The 21866-nt window shown below is 40.7% G+C and overlaps 1 protein-coding gene across 1 annotated transcript in view; it reads left to right on the forward strand.

Moving 5' to 3' along the window:
* The window catches only part of hspa9 (heat shock protein 9), a 31562-nt gene extending 12993 nt beyond the window's left edge, over positions 1–18569 (forward strand). The window contains exons 5-16 of the mRNA XM_020929023.2: positions 1448–1572; positions 1668–1741; positions 2213–2319; positions 3951–4113; positions 6481–6573; positions 7857–8066; positions 10834–11061; positions 12389–12611; positions 14572–14666; positions 14850–14942; positions 15017–15157; positions 17408–18569. Coding sequence (XP_020784682.1) covers positions 1448–1572; positions 1668–1741; positions 2213–2319; positions 3951–4113; positions 6481–6573; positions 7857–8066; positions 10834–11061; positions 12389–12611; positions 14572–14666; positions 14850–14942; positions 15017–15157; positions 17408–17488 — 1633 coding nt within the window. The 3' untranslated portion in view covers positions 17489–18569. The remainder of the gene's footprint in view (positions 1–1447; positions 1573–1667; positions 1742–2212; positions 2320–3950; positions 4114–6480; positions 6574–7856; positions 8067–10833; positions 11062–12388; positions 12612–14571; positions 14667–14849; positions 14943–15016; positions 15158–17407) is intronic.
* The last annotated feature ends 3297 nt before the right edge of the window (positions 18570–21866 follow it).

Raw genomic sequence — 21866 nt, forward strand, 5'->3', positions numbered from 1 at the left:
ATATATGTGATACATGAAGAGGTGAATGGTTGTGAAAATTATAGCAAAATAAACGTATAATAATATAGTTCTTTCAGTAAATCTGTAGTGAGCTCCACTTGGGACTGATCAAAATGAGCTGACACAGAACAGGCCTGTCTTCTGTTTCTCTGTGGTGATGAAGCGACACGACTTCCGTCACGAGCAACACCAAATGATACAGTAGATGTTTCTGTCACGTGACTTTTCTTGAAGTGATGGACACAGCTCGACACTGCATATTGTCTCATTTCCTTACTCCTTTCTGACCTCACTGAACAACTCTGATGTGCTGATGAGACGTTAGCTTGACATGAAGGAAACAAAACAAAAAAAAAACTAAACCGCAAAGTAGGGATGGGCATGATTAATGGATTAATCGATAATTGATCATTAAGAATTTCATCGATTACGTTAATTTTAATCGACAAACCGAATGTAGGTTGCTGTGTGTGTCGTGACCAAACAGGTGTGTACATGTGTCTCTGCACTCAGAAGGAGCGAGACACAAACAGTGGGTCAGTCTGTAACGTACCGAAGCACAAATGCGGATTTAACGATGATTTGTACAAGAAATTCCAGGCTTTCTGTTGCGTTCGGGACAAGTGTGAGTCCATGTGCACAGTGTATAAAGCAGCACATATGTTTCTGTGTCCAGTGGGAAAAAGTTTTACCAGGTGAGAGTCGCTCAATGTCGATGACGAGTCCCCACCTCCCTCCCCCCGTACGGTGTCCTGGTTTTGACAAACGCAAATCTGGTCACACTAACCTGTATTCACCTGAGTCATGTCTTTTAATACAACAGAAATTGAACCACATCAGCGACACAAGAGCTGTAGTTTTATCTTCTCTTAGTTTATGCAAATTAGCGATGCGGTTTTAAGTTTCGTTTCTGTGAGAGTTGCACAAAAATGAATTAAACACATTATAATGTCAAACGGGCTGATGTGGCTCTAGAGTCGTTACGGTTTATATGTCGTAAAGCTGAATTGATTTCTGCAGATTAGTAGTGCAGATAGTAATAATAATGATGATCATTTTAATATAAAAACGTTAATGATTAATCGATAATCGATCGTTAATTCTTCCGACGATTGATTACGAAAAATTTCATCTAATGCCCGTCCCTACTGCAAAGGCAGAAAAGCTGACCTGGACAGAATTGTCATGAGGTTAGGAATTAACAGGAAGTTCATTGTTGCCAAGTGAAAACTAACAGAGTATTAAATAAAATACAAAGACTGTTTTAAGCAAAGTAAAAATATTTGCAAAATCTGTGGGAAACGCTGCTCCCTACCTATGGCAAAATGTACGCACAGAACATAGATTTAAATATGCACAAGTAAGTACACCTGCGTACAGTACATAGCAGTAGGAATAGTTCAGTATGTCAGTATGTAATTGTGTGTCTTTTGTTTTTGCTGAACAGGAAGAATGTGCCGTACAAAATCGTGCGTGCGTCCAACGGGGATGCCTGGGTGGAGGCTCACGGGAAAATGTACTCCCCCAGTCAGGCCGGGGCCTTTGTGCTCATGAAGATGAAGGAGACGGCAGGTACGGCTAAGCTCATGTGCATTTACTGTAGAGATGGTCTCATTTTGTGCGGGTCAGGTTTGGAGTTGTAATGTGTGTGTGTTTTTGTCAAACAGAGAGTTACCTCGGCACTAGTGTGAAGAACGCGGTCATCACTGTGCCCGCCTACTTCAACGACTCCCAGAGACAGGTATTTTAATGTGACGTTGTACAGTGTTTCCCATTAATACACGAGACTGTAGTGAGCCCTCAAAGATCAACCCAGAGTCTCGAATTCTCTCCGTCCATCACCTCATTGCTCTGCCTGGAATTATTCCACAGTATGACTTCAAACGGCTCTACTGTACATTTATTCAACCACAGGTGGTTTTATAGCTCAAAATACCTAGAAAAACAGGCGTTCTGACTGTGAGCGGGGTCGCCTCTCCACAGAGCTGACCTGTAACCTCCTCTGGTTTGATCTCCATGAAGATAGAAAAGTTTAATCCCATACTGTGAAACATTCCAGACAAGGCAATAACACATGCATGGAGAAAAGCATAATGACAGAAAAGTTACACACAGTTGCAGCTTTAAAGTGTTCAAATTAAAGCCGCTCTTGATTTACAAAAGCAGCTATGCACGGCCGTTAATGTTCCTCCTCCACGTGTTTTTGTTTCAGGCGACCAAAGACGCGGGTCAGATCGCCGGACTGAACGTCCTCCGCGTGATCAACGAGCCCACTGCCGCCGCTCTGGCCTACGGACTCGACAAGACCCAGGACAAAATGTGAGCGCTCCGGGCGAGACCGCGTAGGGCGAGACCGCGTAGGGCGAGACCGCGTAGGGCGAGACCGCGTAGGGCGAGGCGCGTAGGGCGACCGCGTAGGGCGAGACCGCTCATGATAACACATTTTTTTTAAAGCACGATATATCGCCGCAGGGAAATACAGCGATAAACAGATATCTATTTATTATGTTGGGTAATTCTCACGGTTCTCCTGGTGTTTAGTTCTGGGTTTAGTCCTGGGTTTAGTGGCCTGGGTTTAGTGTAGTCCTGGGTTGGTGGGTTTAGTTTGGGTTTAGTTCTGGGTTTAGTTTGGGTTTAGTTTTTTCTGGGTTTAGTCCTGGGTTTACTTCTGGGTTTAGTCCTGGGTTTACTTCTGGGTTTAGTCCTGGGTTTAGTCCTGGGTTTAGTCCTGGGTTTACTTCTGGGTTTACCTGGGTTTACTTCTGGGTTTACCTGGGTTTACTTCTGGGTTTAGTCCTGGGTTTACTTCTGGGTTTACTTCTGTCCTGGGTTTACTTCTGGGTTTACTTCTGGGTTTAAGTTCCTGGGTTTAGTCCTGGGTTTAGGGGTTTACTTCTGGGTTTACTTCTGGGTTTACTTCTGTCCTGGGTTTACTGGGTTTACTTCTGTTTCCTGGGTTTAGGGTTTACCTGGGTTTAAAAGTGGGTTTACCTGGGTTTAGGGTTTACAGGGTTTACTTCTGGGTCAGGGTTTACGGGTTTAGGGTTTACACATGCGGTGATCGCGTTGGGCCTCTTAGTACTGCAGTGATTCATTTTTGCGGTTATCGCGACAGCCCTAGTAACAGCAAAAGCTCAGATACTGCACTACTCAGGCCATATCACCGACCACTCTGTATTTTTCAGTGAGGACTGGCAGGTGCGAGCCTGCCCGCTGTTTACCTTGATGGTTAATACTACCACTAACTCCCAGAGCAGGTTAAATAGAGTATGCAGCCTCTGCAGACACTTAAAACCAGCTGATAATGACAGAAAAGACATTTTGATCCCTTCATTTAGCTCCAGTGTGGACGCTCAGCTTAGTAGAAAAACTGCGCTGCGGAGAGTGCAGCCCGACAACAGCGTTAAGTCTGACTTTGTTTACTCTGCAGAATTATCCATGTGCTCTGAGGATGAGCGTCTTTTTACAGGCCTCACTGTTGGTTTTATCCATTACTGAGGTAGAAAGTAACAAATTAGAAAAGTATAAGTGCTTAAATCAGCAGTACTTATGGCCAAGATCATTGTATGTTCTCAAAATTGAATTTATTCTCCTAGATTTTGGCCTTTTAATATATTTATATATTGCTCTGAACAAAATTGAGTAGCCTTAGTCTATTTCTTCACACTATGTGGTATTGAAATGGTATCGGTATGGGCGAGTACACTAAGGTATCGATATCTGGATCGGAGCAACACTAATACACAGTGTCTTTAAACAAATAAGTGTCAGAATTAACCAATAATTAGCCATAGAAAGTTATTCATTCAACCCGCTACAACTCAAATCTTACATTATTACATAAAAATGCCCAAAAATATACACACTACAAATACTGAGCTTTCATATACTCAACAATATTGTAATTAACCCTTACTCGCTGTGAAACTGAAAGCGTCTCTCTCTTGTAGCATCGCTGTGTACGATCTGGGCGGGGGCACGTTTGATATTTCCGTCCTGGAGATCCAGAAGGGCGTGTTCGAGGTCAAGTCCACAAACGGAGACACGTTCCTGGGAGGAGAGGACTTCGACCAGCACCTGCTCCGCCACATCGTCAAGGAGTTTAAGAGAGAGGTACACTATCCAGAGGTTTAGCTGGAGGTTTGAACGCTGACTGCAGTGTAGAGATGTGAGCAGAGGTTGGTAGAGTAGCCAAAAATAGTACTAAAAGTAATATTACTTTAAAAAAATAACCACAAAGAAATGGTTAAGAATAAAAATGTGTTTGGGTAAACTACTAGTAACTGTTGAAGCGTGCCATCTGAGTTTATAATTTAATATAATTACAAGGACAAAACATAAATAAAGCACAAAACCTGGTGTTTTCAAAGGATAGACAGAAATGAGACAAAGTAAATCTGAAGGAGTGGTTGTCACTTGTAGACTTACCAAATCCTTAACTCAGATAAAAGTGCTGTTACTTCAATAAATAAAAATTACTTGGGTAGGAGTAAAAGTGCAGTCTGAAAAGTGCACTTTCTTTAAAAAGTTACTCAAGTGTAACTGAGAAATGTAACCGAAGAATACACACCTCTGCTGGGAGAAATCTGATCTTTTCAATCTATTAAAAGTATTACAATATTGTCAGAATTAAACAAAATGTACTTTTCTCTGTAGTAACTAGGGGTGGGCATTTTTTTAATCGATCGTCGGGAGAATTGATGATTGATTTTCGATTAATCGTCAACGTTTTTATGTTAAAATTATCATCATTATTACTATTACAAATCTGCATAAATAAACTCAGCTTCACAACATATAAACCATAAACACTACAGAGCCACATCAGCCCGTTTGAGATTATAATGTGTTTAACTCTTTCCCCCATGAAGACGACATTTGACGACCCCCTTTGTTTTCTTAATGACGTGTTTTGTCACCTCCGCTGTTTCATTAAGACGTGATTTGACGACCATTAGAAACGGCTCGGTTTTTCACATGTAAACAGAGGCTGTGATAGGTGGGGCCACTACAACCCACACTAGACTGACCAATAGGATTCAAGGATAGGTTTTCGCTGATTTCTTTTTTTCAAAGTTAATTGAAGTAGTGACGATTTGTAGCTTCTGGAAAAAACACAACACCAAACACGTTCAATTGAAAGATCGCGGCGCTGCGGCACACAGTTTTAGAAATAATGAGGAGTGGATGTATTTTATGGATAAGTTTAGAGAAAGTGACTTTTATAGATTTCAAAATGATGATGAAGTTGATTATAAAGTGGAAAACAACAATAGCGACGAAATGTCAGAGAGTGAAATAAGATGAGAATGCCAGTGATGCATCTGTGTGGACTCCTGCGATATCCGAACAAATTATTGGGGACTTTATACTCGATTATGGACAAAAATTGCCCCGAAATCTGGATGTTGCTCAGACGAGTCCTTTGAAATATTTCAGTCTTTTTTTTTTCCCCCAAGATGAGATGTATGACAGAATTACTACAGAAACAAACACTTATGCAGAGCGTGAGGAAGTAACCAAGATGACAAATACTGAACACCCACTGACGGGAAAGTTTTATTATTATATTGTAATAAGCTAAATTAGTTGAATAAGTTAAAAGGAAAAAAACTATTTAGGTGCACACAGGTGAACAACAGGTACAAACAGGTGTACACTTGGCTATACTGTATCTGGTGATATGAAATCTGTTTAAATACTTTGACAAGTATATATAGTTTTTTTTTACATTTTTTATGAATATAATACTCAGAACATGCATATATCAGATGCTGAATGTGTTTTTTTTGTTGTTGCACCTGACCAGGTAAACTCTCATTTTCAGTGAGCTGTTATAAACCTGTAAATGTAAAGTCAGTTTTCTTTTATACAGTTATGCTCTATGGGTGTAGCCCTAATAATATATGTCTGGGTTTATCCTAGTTGGCGTCCAAGGGGGAAAGAGTTAATGCATCTTTGACACATTTGTTTACATTTTACCGAAACAAAACTTAAAACCACATGGCTCATTTGCATAAGCTATAAGCAAAAAAACCCAAAAGCAGCTCTTTCCTTGTGCGCTGCTGCGTTTCAGCTTTTGTCGGACTAAAGGACACAACAGAGGGATGCTGACGGTGCTGATCGTGAGGTGGTTCTGTGTGTTGGAGATGGTTCATGTTTTCAGAGATCGTAGGTGTGCAGGTTTAGTGGAGCTCTTGATGTGGCAGTAACGGGGAGACTGTGTATACATGCACAATGGCGAGACCGGTTTACTGCTGGGACTGTGAGGCCGCTGTCAGACGCAGCCTTTTCTCCTTTCGCTATGCACAGCAACCTGTATTTGGTTTGTCTATTAAAACTGAACGTAATCAACGAAATTCTTAATGATCAAGTATCGTTTAGTGGACTAATCATGCCCATCCCTAGCAGTAACTATATTTAAATCATGTAATATTACTATGAGCTTTACAAATATTAACATGACACGCTGTTGTGCAGACTGGGGTGGACCTGCTGAAGGACAACATGGCTCTGCAGAGGGTCCGAGAGGCTGCAGAGAAGGCCAAGTGTGAGCTGTCCTCCTCCCTCCAGGTGAGACCACACTACACCGCTCTGTGCAAACCTCCTTCAACAACTACAACACAAATGGACTGTTCATTTATTTGTGGCTTCTTCTGCAGGCCTGCATTAGTCTTTCTTGTTAAAGAAGTTATTATAACATGGAGGAAATCTCCTTGAAGTTGGTTTTGCATAATGCTCCCTCATTAAAAACATTCCTGCATGAGTCAGTAATTTAGCGATCTCTCCCGGGCCCTAGTCAGAAACAAAAACAAGATACAAAACTATTCATAAGTTGACAAAAAAATGCAATTTGGAAGCATTTTGGCTTCAGGCCGAATGACAAGGGAGACGGGTAAATAAATCAACTGAGCGTACTGCATTTGCTATTTATTGTTCTTTTTATTATTAGTGTTTTGATTATTACACTTGACACTGATCCTTCAGCCCAGGCGTCCACGATCCATTGGCAGATCGTGGCGTAACTCTTCTCCTTGTCTTGGTGAATGTGGATTATGACATTCGTTTAAGTTTTACAGAAACGAAACTTAAAACCACATGGCTAATTTGCATAAACTATAAAGCGCTGATAAAGAACAGCTCTTTCCTTGTGCGCTGATGCGGTTCAGCTTCTGTCGGACTAAAGGACACGACTCGGTGGAATATGAGTGTTCTCTCTGTGACAGAGGGTGTGCTGATGAGTGAGTGTGTTCTTCGCGTTTCTCTTTTCAGAGATTATATGTCTGCAGGTCATACACATAGACCATATAGTGATGCGGCTTCGCAGTAACAATTTGGTGTAAGGGTGTAACGATATTCAAGTCTCACGATACGATTGTGATATTGTGGGGAGGCTCACGATTAGGAATGTAACAATATCCAAATCTCTCAGGATATTTACGCAATATTTTCATGATATACATCTCATGGCACGATATTTATTGCAGTATTTTTGTGAAGACTAACAAAACTGTTAATATGCTACTTTTTCCACTTAAAATGTCTTGACAAGACTTAATCCAAAAAACAAGGTGCTTCGACCTGTTATTTCTTCTTGTAGTCTACACTGAAATGGAAAGATCATGGTCTATGTAGTCTCTTTTTAGCTATTGTTGCATCATAACTCCACAATATTACTGTGAGAACTTTGACGATGCGATATCACAATATTTCGGTTATTGTTACATCCCTACGCCCAACCCTACTACTATCATTCATTTTGACTATCGCATGTTTACACACTTCATTTCCGCACATGTCTGGTGCTCGTACAAACCCTTTTGCAGTACAGTCGTGACAAGTTCTCCTGTTTTCAGACCGACATCAACCTGCCGTACCTGACCATGGACGCGTCGGGGCCCAAGCACCTGAACATGAAGCTGACCCGCGCCCAGTTCGAGAGCATCGTGGCCGACCTGATCCGGCGCACCGTGGCCCCGTGTCAGAAGGCCATGCAGGACGCCGAGGTGTCCAAGGGAGACATCGGAGAGGTGCTGCTGGTCGGAGGCATGTCCAGGATGCCCAAGGTGAATGCAGCAGTGTCGTGGTCTGTTGAAGCACAATTTATCGCTACAGAAAAATATTGCCTTAAACGATAATATTGAATCTCTGATATACTGTATTTTTCGGACTGTAAGTCGCTCCGGAGTACAAGTCGTACCAGCCAAAAAATGTGCAACGAAGCAGAAAAAAAAACATAAATCGCACTTTTTGGGGAAATGTATTTTATAAAATCAGAGACCAGGAACAGACATTTCATCTTGAAAGGCAAGTTACAGTAAAAACAATAGAACAGAGAACAACAGACTGAATATGCGTTAATATGTTAACGTAAAATATTAACAGTTATTCAGATAATTATAGCATAAACAACAGAACATAAGTTTACTAAACTCACGATCTCACTCCAAATCACTAAATCCGTTGAATTCTTCGTCCTCGGTGTCACTTCTGCGCGACCTCCGGAGACAAACCATAGATCCATGAGGTAAACAGAGCGCCGCTTCTTCTGTGTAGCTGTCATCAGACTCAGCATCAGTTCCAGTTAGAATTATTCTGACCTTTCTGAAACCCGACAGGATGGTTTCGTTTGCCATTTAAGTTCAGGCTTTGTTGATTCATCCAGTGACTACGTGAAGCTGTGTTCTCCATCCCCACCAGTCCCTCACAAGTTTCTCGCTCACTCCAAACTTTCTTTCTGCTGCTCGATTACCGTTTTCGGCTTTTTGCAGCAGCACAGCGACTTTTTATACAGGAGACATGCGCAGTAGAGCCAAGGGACAGTGGTACAGGAGTAATAGTAGCAGCAGATACTGACACACAAGACTAGAGACTCTTGCGGCTGTCAGTCTGAAAATATTAATATATTAGTCGCACCAGAGTACAAATCACAGGAAACACCCAAACCATGAAAAAAAGTGAGACGTATAGTCCGAAAAATACGGTAATAATCTTAGTCAACCAGACAGACATCAACACAACAAATTAAACGCTAAACACACATAAAAAACAATAATAATATTCAACAAAAATTACAACCAAAGATTAAACCACACTGACAAAAAAAATATACAAAATATAACAGTAATTTAAAAATAAAAACAAAACGGGGCCAACTCTGACAAAAGACACAGACAAGTGTGACAGACAAGACACACACAAATAGAACAAAACAGAACAAGACGAACACCTGGATTTCCCGTCCCAATCATAGGCCCCACGCCAAAAGCTGAAAGCCATAGCCCCTAAACTTACTGACTTTAACAAATATGTTAAACCAAATTTTACAGTAACATTAAAAAGCCTGAAGTGCAACAGATAATTGGCACAATGAACTGATGATGAGCCATAGTATTTATTATACTTCTGCGTTCAGACTGCAGCCTGAAGTGACCCAAATCAGTTTTATCTCCCCTGTGCTCCTGTATCTGATCTTTTAATGACAGTCTGAATGACACAGATCAGATTTTTCAAATGCAACTCAGGCCACTTGGATATGTCCTAAAACTGATACATATCTGATCTTTTGACATGCGACTTCAGTCTGAACGGCCAGGTCACATTCATCCCACCCACACAAATGTCACCGTTCTGCGCTGAAGTAGGCGGAAACTGAAAGAAAGCCACAAATAAGGTGTAGATGTTTAAAATTGCCAGGCGCTCAAAGCTGCGTTCATGTTTAAGTGACTTCCGTAAACACTGAGCAGGCCCGCTGTGGGGAGTTTGAAGTTCACTCTGGAGATCACGATAACGACTTCGAAAAAAGATCAGATTTCACAAGAATTAAGCACTGAGCATTAAGCCCTGCAGTCTGAACGTAGCTGTAATGTTTACTTTGTTATTCCATGCTCTACAGCTCAAATCTCACCGCGTTGGATTAAAAATGGGTAAAATCTTGTCACTATTGCAAAGAAAAAGTACCCATGATAAATAACTGATCTCAAATCTATTGTTCCAGCTTTCATTTATTGAAAGCAGCTATTCAAGTCCCCGAGTCCAAATCTGATTTCCAAGTGAAGTAATTGCTCCTTTGAATCTTAAAGGGCCACTAAACACCAGAATCACTTTTTTTCTACTGATTATCTGTTTAAATGGGTTGGCTAAAATAGAAATGTATACCTATCCCTGGCCTTATTTTGGCGTTTTAGTGCATATTTGTTAAATATCTGACTTTTTGGGTCCAAAGCAGCGTCTGTAGCGGCCTCTTTAGGACTTTAGGACCAACTGCGGCCAGTACATTTGAATTTTTGGGTTGGACTAACGGCCGCCAGTGAGTCAGACGCAGGTTATTATGTGACGAGAGCAGCCACTGGCGTTTACGGGCGATACGTGAGGAGCCCCCCTCAGACCCGACCCGACCTAGCACCGCTGGTCACCGTAATGTCCCACCGTGTCTGGAGAAAAGGGAAACGGCGTGATCCGAGCACAAATGCCCGCTCTGTTTCAAAGTCCAGAGCGGTCCATGCCGTGTTGTATTGTTGTGGCTGCCGGTTGGCCGTCAATCATCGCTCCAGAGCCCCCAACCCGCCGGCACCGCCCACTCTGGAGGATTTTTCAGATTTTCTTTAGGGACGGAGTAAAGCTTCAGGAGGGTGTTTAATGGCTCTTTAAGTCAAAACTGGACTCTAACTTGTGGGTTGTTTTCCAAGTTACTCGTAAAAATCAAAAGGTACCAAGGACTCAGAAAGGATTCCCATATACAGAATTCCAATATGGGACCATCTCTGTTCACGATCATATGTAGTGACTGAACCTTCTGCTCACGTGTAACCCCTTCTCCCCGGTCCCCCTCAGGTCCAGCAGACGGTCCAGGACCTGTTCGGCCGAGCCCCCAGTAAGTCTGTGAACCCCGACGAGGCGGTGGCCATCGGGGCGGCCATCCAGGGCGGTGTGCTGGCCGGGGACGTGACGGACGTGCTGCTGCTGGACGTCACCCCTCTGTCCCTGGGCATCGAGACTCTGGGAGGGGTCTTCACCAAGCTCATCAACCGCAACACCACCATCCCCACCAAGAAGAGCCAGGTACCACATATTTTCATTATTCCGTTTTAGTGTCAAACAAAAAACAGATTTCGATCTCTTTTTCCAATATTTAATTTAAAGTTTATATTAAAAAACGGTCTCAGGGCCCATTTCAGTTTGGTTTATATGTCCCAGAAGTTCTGCTGCTAGACGGACTTGCCTGAAAAATCGTTGCAGTTTTGTGGACAAACATGTCGTTGTCTTTTATAGCGTTTACTTTCACATCTTAGAAAGTCATTGTTGAATTCCATGATGAGAAACAGGAAGCAGTGATAAACTCTCCTTTGTTCAGTTGACACCACAGAACTATAATAAAAATACTTTTTATTATAGATCCATGTTTGACATTGAATTCACCCTTGGTGCGCTGAGCAGCAGAACTTCCAGGACAAATAAACCAGAGAGAATAAAATATCAACTGAAATAGGCACTGAGACTGTTTTTTGATTGGTGTTATTTGAAATAAACTAAATTTTGGAAATGAAGGTCGAAATCAGATTTTTTATTTTATTTATTTGACACTAAAAGGAAATAATGAGATAACAAACTGTTTTCCCATTTTATTGTTTTTCGTTCTTAATTGAAATTCAAAAGAGCGGATGGTACACAGACCCAAAAGTCTTCGTTAAATCACTTCTTGTGCAAAGTTCATATGAAACACAAACATTTTAATCATCAAAACTGTGAAAATAAACGAGTTTCCTTCCTCTAAACAAGTAACAAACAGTAGCGCTGTAACAAAATTATTTAGTAAAATATACCAAAAAATACTCGATATATCAATACTGTATCATCACATTAAATGATACGATATATTTAGTTATTTTTGCACACCCTTAATTATCGGGCAGTACATTGTTTTATAATTATATTTAGACAATACACAGTGGACATCGATTTAGACTTTATTGGTCCACAAGGGAAATTGATTGGACACTGTTATTATATTATTGTGATGTGTGAGCAACTAAGAGCCAAAATATAAATGGTTAAAATATATTCTAAATAAGTAGCAAAAGAAGATGGCAAGAGAGACGAGTGTCAAATGAGACATACTAATATAAATGTATATGTACAAGTAAAAATAAAATGGAAAGATATGTAATAAAATATAAAAATCACAGCTTTTATACAAGAGGTCATAGGAAGACAGTGCAACAATGATATGAAATATGATGAACTTACTTTAACCTCAAGAGTTTGCACTGGAGCAAGACAAATTTTGCTTAAACACAAGGGGAAAAAAATCGGGGTACAGGGCAGGAGTGAGTGATGCTCATTTTGCACATGGACTAAGTCTGTAAAATCCTCTCGTTTCGTGCGTTAGGTGTTCTCGACGGCAGCGGACGGCCAGACGCAGGTGGAGATTAAGGTGTGCCAGGGCGAGAGGGAGATGGCCGCAGACAACAAGGTCCTGGGGCAGTTCACTCTGGTGGGCATCCCCCCTGCTCCCAGAGGAGTGCCCCAGATCGAGGTCACCTTCGACATCGACGCCAACGGCATCGTGCACGTGTCCGCCAAAGACAAGGGCACGGGCCGCGAGCAGCAGAGTGAGTCCAAATACTGACACCAAACTGTAAAGAGAATCATCTGCTTCAGGAGTTTAAAGGTCTACTATGAAACTTATCTGCATTCAATAATCTACAGTCTGGCTTTTTTGCATTTAATTTTTTCAACATTTGACAATCCGAGTGTATTTTGATAGAGACTGGACAAATGAGAGTGTAGTTTTGAAACTTATTTCTTATTTCTTATTTTATTTATTTGTAAAGGGACAGTACATATTAATGAACATTAAAAATGTAAATATGCAAAGATTATAGCCAACGTGGCTAATTTCCATCTTCAGTCCCTCGGCAGGTTGATGTAAAATCATCTATAGGATGAGGAAAAGTACTGTTTTTTTTCTTTCATAATCACTAAACCCAAACAGGACACCGTTTGACATTTCTCAAACAGTTTTAGAATAATCTTGAACTTTATAAGAACTACTCTAAAACCACATGGTAATTAAACAAAAAAAAACAAAAAACTGTCTTATCATTGTGGTTAAAATGAGAATTGAGGCTATTCCTTAGTATCAAAATCACATTTTAAATGTTAGTACCATATTTTCTGCTCTATAGGGCGCACTTAAGCCTCTAATTTCATCAGAAAATGACTGCGCGCCTTATAATCCAAAGCACTTTATAGATGAATTTATTGGGGTGTCTTAGTACGACTTTAGTAAACTACAAGCCGCACCACTTGCAGCATTACGGCTCCCGTAGTCAGGAGCATCGTGGAGTAATACACACTGTGATTCCTTTTAATATCAAAATGCACCTGTCAAGAGACACGCTCACAACGCCCACTTTAAACTCAAGGCTGTTATAACGTGAAAGTGCGAGCTGCGTGGGAGCAGTGGATGAGAGAAGGAGAACACACATTCACCAAGACAGAGAGACAGCGCCGAGCGACTTACGATCTGCCAACAGATCGTGGACGACTAGGCTAAGGATCAGTATCAACTGAGGTCCGAGTGTTTCGTTTAATGCCCCTTATAATCCGGTGCTGCTTATCTGTGAACAAAGTTAGAAAATAGACCATTCAATGACGGTGCGTTTTATAATCAGAGCACCTATTGCTGTGAAAAAACATCATCTGACTTGTAACTTTCCCTGGTAGTGTAAGTTTAATGCCATACTTTGCTTTATCGAGAATATTCTTATCAAATCAGCATAGAAACAAACAGGTGATGGACCCTTCATCAGAAAAGTTGCATAGTGCACCTTTAAATAATGGACGTGAAACTTGAGAGCAGCTCTTAATCCGTATATGATTCATTCATTCACTTTTCAAAATAAAACCAAAAATAAGAAAACGAAAAAACAACTATTTCCTTCATTATTTGTCTCCAAAATGAAAATGAAAAAAAAAACAAAACAAAACATAGCGATTTTTTTAATTTTATTTTTTTTTTTTTTTTTTTATTCCAGTTTTCGATTTTGTGTTTAAGTGAATAATGGAAAAAATGGATAATGGGCTGAAACAGGACTGAACCAGGACTAAACTGGTCTCAGTCCTGGTCCCGGTCCAGTCCCAGTGTCAGTCCTGATCACCAGACAGTCTACTCGGGTGCGCCTCCGGACCCGTCCAGACACCAAGTCCTGGTTTAGTCCTGGTTTAGTCCTGGTTTAGTCCTGGTTTAGTCCTGGTTTAGTCCTGGTTTAGTCCTGGTTTAGTCCTGGTTTAGTCCTGGTTTAGTTATCCTTTTTTTTTGCCATTATTCATTTAAACACAAAACTGAAAAAACAAATCGTTATCTGTTTTTTTTTTTTTTTCCATTTTGGTTTTGGAGACAAATAATGAAGAAAATAGCAGTTTTTTTGTTTTCTTATTTTTGGTTTTATTTTGAAAAACGAATGAACGGATGATACACGGATTGCCCTTCACCGTTCTGACGCGTTTTGTTGAGACGGGACGATCCCGCTCTTGAGCTTCTGTCTAACGGGAGATGTTTGTGTGCAGTTGTGATCCAGTCGTCTGGAGGTCTGAGCAAAGACGACATTGAGAACATGATCAAGAACGCCGAGAAGTATGCCGAGGAGGACCGCAGGAGGAAGGTGACTGACCCAAACATGTCAAGTCCAGTTCATTTTACCCAAACTATCAAGTCTTTGTCGATGAGATTTTGGTTGTTTTTCTGCTCTCTGCTTCTCTTAACTTGAAAAAAATCCTCATGTACAGATAAATTAATCTAGAAAACTGGTGTGTAGTACGACTAACGTGAGCCGTGATGTGTGCAGGACCGAGTGGAGGCTGTGAACACGGCCGAGGGCATCATCCACGACACAGAATCCAAGATGGAGGAGTTCAAAGACCAGCTCCCCGCAGACGAGGTACACGTCTGAACATTTACTTTGACTTTATCGTTTTAGTTCAGGTCTAACGTGTGTTCTGGTGTGCTCCGCAGTGCGCCAAGCTCAAGGAGGAGATCACCAAAGTACGAGACCTTCTGACCAACAAAGACTCTGAGACCGGCGAGAACATCAAGCAGGCGGCGTCCAACCTGCAGCAGGCCTCGCTCAAACTCTTCGAGATGGCCTACAAGAAGGTCTGAACACAAGAAAACAGCTTGATTACTAGGGATGTGACGATAACCAAAATGTCGTGATGTTGTATCGTTGAAGTTCTCACAATAATATCGCACAATATATGGAATTATAACCTTCTTTGCTTAAATTAATAGTTTTACTGCAGCAACAGCAATGGAGGAAACGACAAAGATCCTGATATTTTGTTCCATTTCAATGCAAAAAAAACTTGGAAGAGTTCTATGACTTAATTCTTTGGGTGTTGACAGTAATACAGCCCCAAAGGCGTGTCGAGGTGTTTTACAAGGAAAATTCTGTTAGCATAGAGTGTCCAGACGTCCCTGTTTACCCGGGACAGTCCCAGTTTTGACTCTTGTGTCTCCTGTCCCAGTAGATTTATACAAAACCAGTGATTTGTCCCAATTTTATGCAAGAAATGTCCCAAGTGTCCCTATTTTTGACCAATCTGATCCCTGCCACCAGTAAAGGGGGCATACATTGTCATTTGTTTAGGTAAAATACAGAAAAGCTGCTTAAAAACGACCAAAACACAAAGAAAATGTGACTATACTGACTGTTAGTTTCCTTAATTATGCACTTGTTTCACAATTATTACCAACCACCACAAACCGAAGATGTCCCAGTTTTTGATTTTTAAAATCTTGACACCCTGTGATGGCATCTCCACAATATCACAAAAAATATATCGTGAAATAAATATTGAAATTGTATTGTTACAAAACCTCTACTAGAAGTTACTTGACGCACTTGCCGTATCACGTAGAAAAATATTTACTGTATTTTTCGGACTTAAAATCCTTTAATTTTCTCAAAATTGCATCCTATGTATTAATTGTGGTTGTGTTTACTGACCTCGAACCGATTTTATGTGGTACAAGGTGCTCAAAAATCTGTCAGAATGTTTTAGTACGACTTTGGTAAACTATGAAGTCGCACCACTTGATGGATTGTCGGAGCTACTGTAGTCAGGAGCCTCGTGGAGTATATGTCAGAGTATATGTCCATTCATATATCTGGACTTACCGTATTTTTCGCACTATAAGTCGCACTGGACTATAAGTCACGCTTTTTGGGGGAAATTTATTTTATAAACTCAAGGTCCAGGAACCAACATTTCATGTTGAAAGTCAAGTTATAGTAATAACAATACAATAAAGAACAACAGACTGAACAGGCGTCTGGTATGTTAATGTCACATATGAACAGTTCTTCAGATAATTATAGCTTAAACAACATAACGCAACTTTGCTCGTCACTGAAGTCCAGACTTTGTCCATCCATCCAGTGACTCCAGTCCTTTTCCAGGTCCAGTCCCTCACAAGTTTCTCGCTCACTCCAAACTTTTTGTGTTGCTCGATTACCGTTTTCAGTTGAATATTTCACTACTTGCAGGAGACAGGTGCAGAAAACTGATACACATGTCTATAGAGCGCCCTCTCTCGCTGCTGTCAGTCAAAAAAAATGTTCATATAAGTCGCAGGATCACCCAAACCATGGAAAAAAGTGTGACTTATATTCCAAAAAATGCAGTATAATCACATGAGTTTCACATGAACCATCTCCAATGTGATAGAAGCACAGAACAGACTCTGCATCAGCAGCACATGTGGTTTTAAGTTTCGTTTCTGTAAAACGTAAACAAATGTACGCACAGCTGCATTACACATTATTACTCAGTGTATATTTGAGTCGTCCTCGTAGGAAATAAAAATCCAAACTTAAATGATCCATTCACATTCATAGTACACATTCAGCAAGACAGGGAGGCAACGCTGGGCGAATTACGCCACCATCTGTCAATGGATCATGGACGCCTGGACTAAGGATCAATTGTCGATACGATACATATCTGGATACATAGGCCATGATATGATTCGATGTATTTCAAATCTCTTCGATATGGTTCAATAAAAAATAAAGACTAAGTTTTTGTTAAACCACTTCTTGGGCAAAGTTCACAAACATTTTAATCATCAAAACAGTGAAAATGTCCAATCTGCTGCATAAATGAGTTTCCTTCCTCTGAACAAGTAACAAAACTGTAGCACTGTAACAAAATAATTTAGTAAAATATACCAAAAAAATGCTCTTGGCGATATATATCGATACAGCAGCCCACGATACCGATACTGTATCACATTAAACAATACGATATATTGATGTTTCCATATTTTTGCACACTTCTACTCAAGTTTTTTGGCACTGTGCTGACCCCTGACCCTGACCTTTGTACGTTTGTGTCCCCGCAGATGGCGGCAGAGCGCGACAGCAGCAGCGGCTCCTCCAGCTCCGGCTCGACGGAAGGAGAGAAGAAGGAAGGCCAGCAGTAACCTTTTGAACTTTGTCTGGCTGTTTCCAAGACAACGGGACTGCGGGCCGGCTGGGGTTTGGCGCGAGGAGCAAGAATCATCATAATATAATACATAAGAGACTGAACAAATCCCACGTGTGCTCCCGCGTCCGTCATAGGCTCTAATTTAAATTTCTACATTCTGCCGAGGGGTCACACCGTCTCATCATGTACATTTATATTTGTTTAGTGTTTTCTACAACGGCTCGTTCAGCTTTTACGTACCGGGGTGGGCGATCTAATGCACAACGCAGTTCTAATCTTAAAAACACTTCTCGGGAGTCGGTGCTTTTTTGTTCGTCATAGTTCTACGCTCTCAAACTTTCCACGTCCACTCACATTGGTTATGAGTGATTGACGGGTGAGTTTGTCCAATCACAATGAAGTCTGAAGAAACTTTAAGCTTTTATTTCTTGTAGAAGATACTATAAAGCCAAGGGTTCACGAATGGAAAAAAATTGTCGCCCACCCCAACCTGACTCCACGAAGAAGTGCCCAAAAACAACTCGCTGGATGTAAAACTTCAAATGATTAAAAAATTAAAAAAAGGTTAATTTAAGGGTTGGGGGCTACGGGAAACTCGTCGGGATTGGAATTGCATAATAAGACTGATTCATATGTTCTGGTTTTAAGCAAAGTTATTGGCCTTTTTGTAATTTATTTCTGATTTCAAGGACAGAGTTTTTGTTTGGTGTAAGAAAAATACGTTTCGAAGCAAGTCCAAAAGCGCCTGCAATAACTTCAACGTCTAACTACAAACGTCAGGAGTCTCGAGTTCCTGATATTTTCACCGCTCTAGCTGTTCCTTCACGATGACCTATTTAATCTTCTGTCTATGTTCTGCTCAGAAATGAAAGCATATGATGTACAAACTGTATAATAGTTGCATTATAAGGATTCCTAGGACACAGTGGAGGTTCAGGTTGGCGCGGTCGGGTCCTGATGACGAGCTGATATTTGGGTCTCATTGTAAACTGCAGACGGGGTGTTAATTTTCAATGTGTGATTATAGTCAAGAGAACTGTTGCTGTCTTTTCTAATAAAATGTGAAATGTCGTAGACTGGTGCCTTCGAGTCCTTGTTGCGGAGTTGATTTCGGTGAGCGGCGATAACGGGATATTCAGGTTGATTGGAAAATGGTGTAAAATAAGCGAAGATCTCTGCGAGCCATCATAAAAATTCACGACGATGTACGTATTTTTCAGAATGATTGGCCTCGTTGTGGTCTTTTTGTTTGAGGTTTGTAACTCATGTAAAAAATAAAACAAAATAGTATCTTCTCCTCTCTCTGCTGGCACTGCCTTACCCCGTCCTGCTGCTACACGTGACAAGATGAACCTGATTGCAAGAGGAGGGGAGAGGAGATCAGGATGACCTACAATAAAAATTCTATAGTAAAAAAATGCAATTTAATATTATATAAAATTCATCAAATTAATAATGTCTTAAATAAATTTAAATGGACTCCAACAGGCCTATACTAAGTTGTGACGTCATCTGAAACCCAGCTGTAAAATAACTTCTCTTCTAGATGATAGAAATTCAGAAACTACTACTTTTACGTTTTGTTCATATTGATGGTCTGAAAAGAATCTCGTCCATTAACTAACTTTTTAAAACTGCACTTTCAGCTGCTGACCTCATGTCTGAAGAATGGCTCTTCACTGCAGCAAGAAGCAGATTTTCCTTCATGTTTTAAATTTTGAAAAATTGCTTCACGACATGTATGATCCGTATTAGTCTAAACTTTTCAAAGAGGTCCAAGTGAGTACAGAGCTGTGGGCGGGGGAGGAGGTAAAGCTGAGATACACTTTATTCTCTCTGAAGGAAAATGTGTCCTGTATTTTTGCCCATCCTTCAGTTTCTTTGGGGCCTCTCCACAGGAGCAGGGAGCACTGCAGCGCTCATGGACCCAGCCCCAGAACTTGAGCTGGTCTTGGTCAGGACTTAGCTGGAGGATTTAACCTATAATACAGACATGTCAAACTCAGACCCAGGGGCCAAATTTGGCCCGTGATATAATTATATTTGGCCCACGAGATCATATCAAATATGTATTAGAGCTGCTCACCGGCTTTATTTATTTAAAATGTTATTATTTTATATTCAGTTTGTTCTGGATTCAGTGTTTAAGCAAAACTATTATTAAACATTTAATAAGAAAAGGTTTAACATTACATATCTCGAAGAGAAGAAGAGAAAATAAGCAGATGTTGAGATTTTTCAATAAATATTTAGTTTGGCCCGCAACTTAGTCCCAGTTTTTAATTTTGAGTTTGACACTCCTGGTCTTGTACATACTAGAGGTGGGGACTTGCAAGTCGTGACTTGGACTCGAGTCAGACTTGAGTCAGTTTTTTGGACTTGAGACTTGACTTGTTAAAATGGACGAAGATTTGGGACTCAACTTGGACTTGAAGGTCATTGACTTGGGACATGACTCGGACTTGAGCTCTGTGACTTGAGAAGACTTGATGCTAAAAAAAAAAAGTTTTTAGAAAATATTTTTCTCTTTACAGTTGGTTCATGTGGTGCTGAATTTTACAGAACAAACTGGAAAATGTCCCTTCCACTTCTGTGGTTGTTACTTTGGATGAAACTGAAGTACTGTGATGTGTATCCTCATATGTACTACAGTAATATACAGTACAATACAGTGAAACAGAGGGAACAACTACTACTACTCACAGATCTTGTCAAGATATTTAAATACTCATATATAAATATACCATGATTTTTTTTTTACAATATTTATGCAGTAAATTTACTGCAATTTTGTTGAAAAATAATAGAAATTACAAAAATCTAAGCTGTATTTGGATATATTTGGACTTATGGGCCAGTGACTCGAGACTCGACTTGGACTTCCCTGTATTTGACCTGGGACTTGACTTGGACTTGAGGTCAAAACCTTGCAACTTGGTCCTACCTCTGGTACGTGCACACAGAGGTACACAGGATCACTCAAACATGCAGCAGTCACTCAGAATACATGTCTGAGGGTCGGACTTTTCAGCTTGAAAAGTGACATTTGAAACGGCAAAATGTTTATTTTATATTATTGGTTTAAAAATGCTGCATTTTACATCTAAGAAAATATTCTGATTTCTATAAACAAAAGTTGCTGTTAAGCCTTGAGCCACTAGATGGAGACAGAGACTGCAAAATGTTTTCTCCCTGTTGCTATTGAATTCAAATGGATTAATCAATACATATTTTGCTGAACTCTTATGATATATAAATCTATATCTATATATTTCCTGCTCCTAAATTAAGGCCTGAAAAAGTCTTAAATTGTTGTCCAAGTCTTATTTTTTTCACAAAGGTCTTAAATTTCATTAGCCTATTTTTTTTGTAAACTCAACCGGGCTGCAGTGCAATGTTCAGTGGAAACAACGTGAACTCATGCAACGTGAACAAACATCTAATTTGGAGTATGCGCAAAAAATACTTTCTGACACTGGCGGAAATGAGTAAACGATGAGTAGAGTGGAGGAAGACGTTGGATGGATCATGGGGAAGTGTAGGTTTGATCCTCAGTGGCTCTTAGATTCTAGATATAGTACCAGTAGTTGGATGGTCATTATTAGAATTGGATCTGGTGTTTTTCGCCTGCGTAACGGGTGTGATGTTGGTCCTAATTTTCATTTAAGTGGTCTAAAAAAGGTCTTTAAAGGTTGCATAGAGGATTTTCCAAGGAACGAGAAATCCAGCGACTGTTTGTCCTTTTTCAAATGTTGCGCATGCGTGAAACCACCCCCCCTCCCCCACAGCTCCTACGTAGAAAAACGCCTCCTCCCTCCTCCTTACGCCAGAAACAGGTTTGTTTCGAGAAAAACAAGTCCTCATCGCTGCACATGACTTGTAAACAACTAACTACAGTGTTGGTTAGGCAAGGTGGAGAAGTGAGGAGCGGGGGGAGGGGGTGCGCGGATATTTCGTGTGCGGAAAAGAAGTGAGGAGCAGGAGGAAGAGCAAAACGGGGAGCGAGGAGAGGAGCAGTAAGGGGAGCAGAGAAGGGTGCACGGAGATTCAGTGTGAATGAAGCTACTACTACAACACGCAGCAGCAAGCGGACTCTTTCTTTGCAGTGAAAATTACGTTTTCAGACATAGGATATCACATTTGTGTCTTGAAAAACGTTTGTCTAGCTCTTGGAAATAAAGTACGTTTTCATAATAAGCAGAAGTTTCCTGTCCAGGAGTAATTTGTGGACCAGTGCGTCAGTCTTTAGACTCTTCGTCTGCTTCAGTCGCGCCATCGCTGGAATGAATCTACAAGAATCACCTTAGTTTGGCTTCGCTGCTTTTCCCCTTGTCTTCTTCTTTCAGCGACCTCAAAAACGGACTTTCTTTTGC

The sequence above is a fragment of the Boleophthalmus pectinirostris genome, unplaced genomic scaffold (assembly GCF_026225935.1).
Source record: "Boleophthalmus pectinirostris isolate CB_2022bp ecotype Guang Dong unplaced genomic scaffold, ASM2622593v1 HiC_scaffold_23, whole genome shotgun sequence".
NCBI classification, from domain to species: Eukaryota; Metazoa; Chordata; class Actinopteri; order Gobiiformes; family Gobiidae; genus Boleophthalmus; species Boleophthalmus pectinirostris.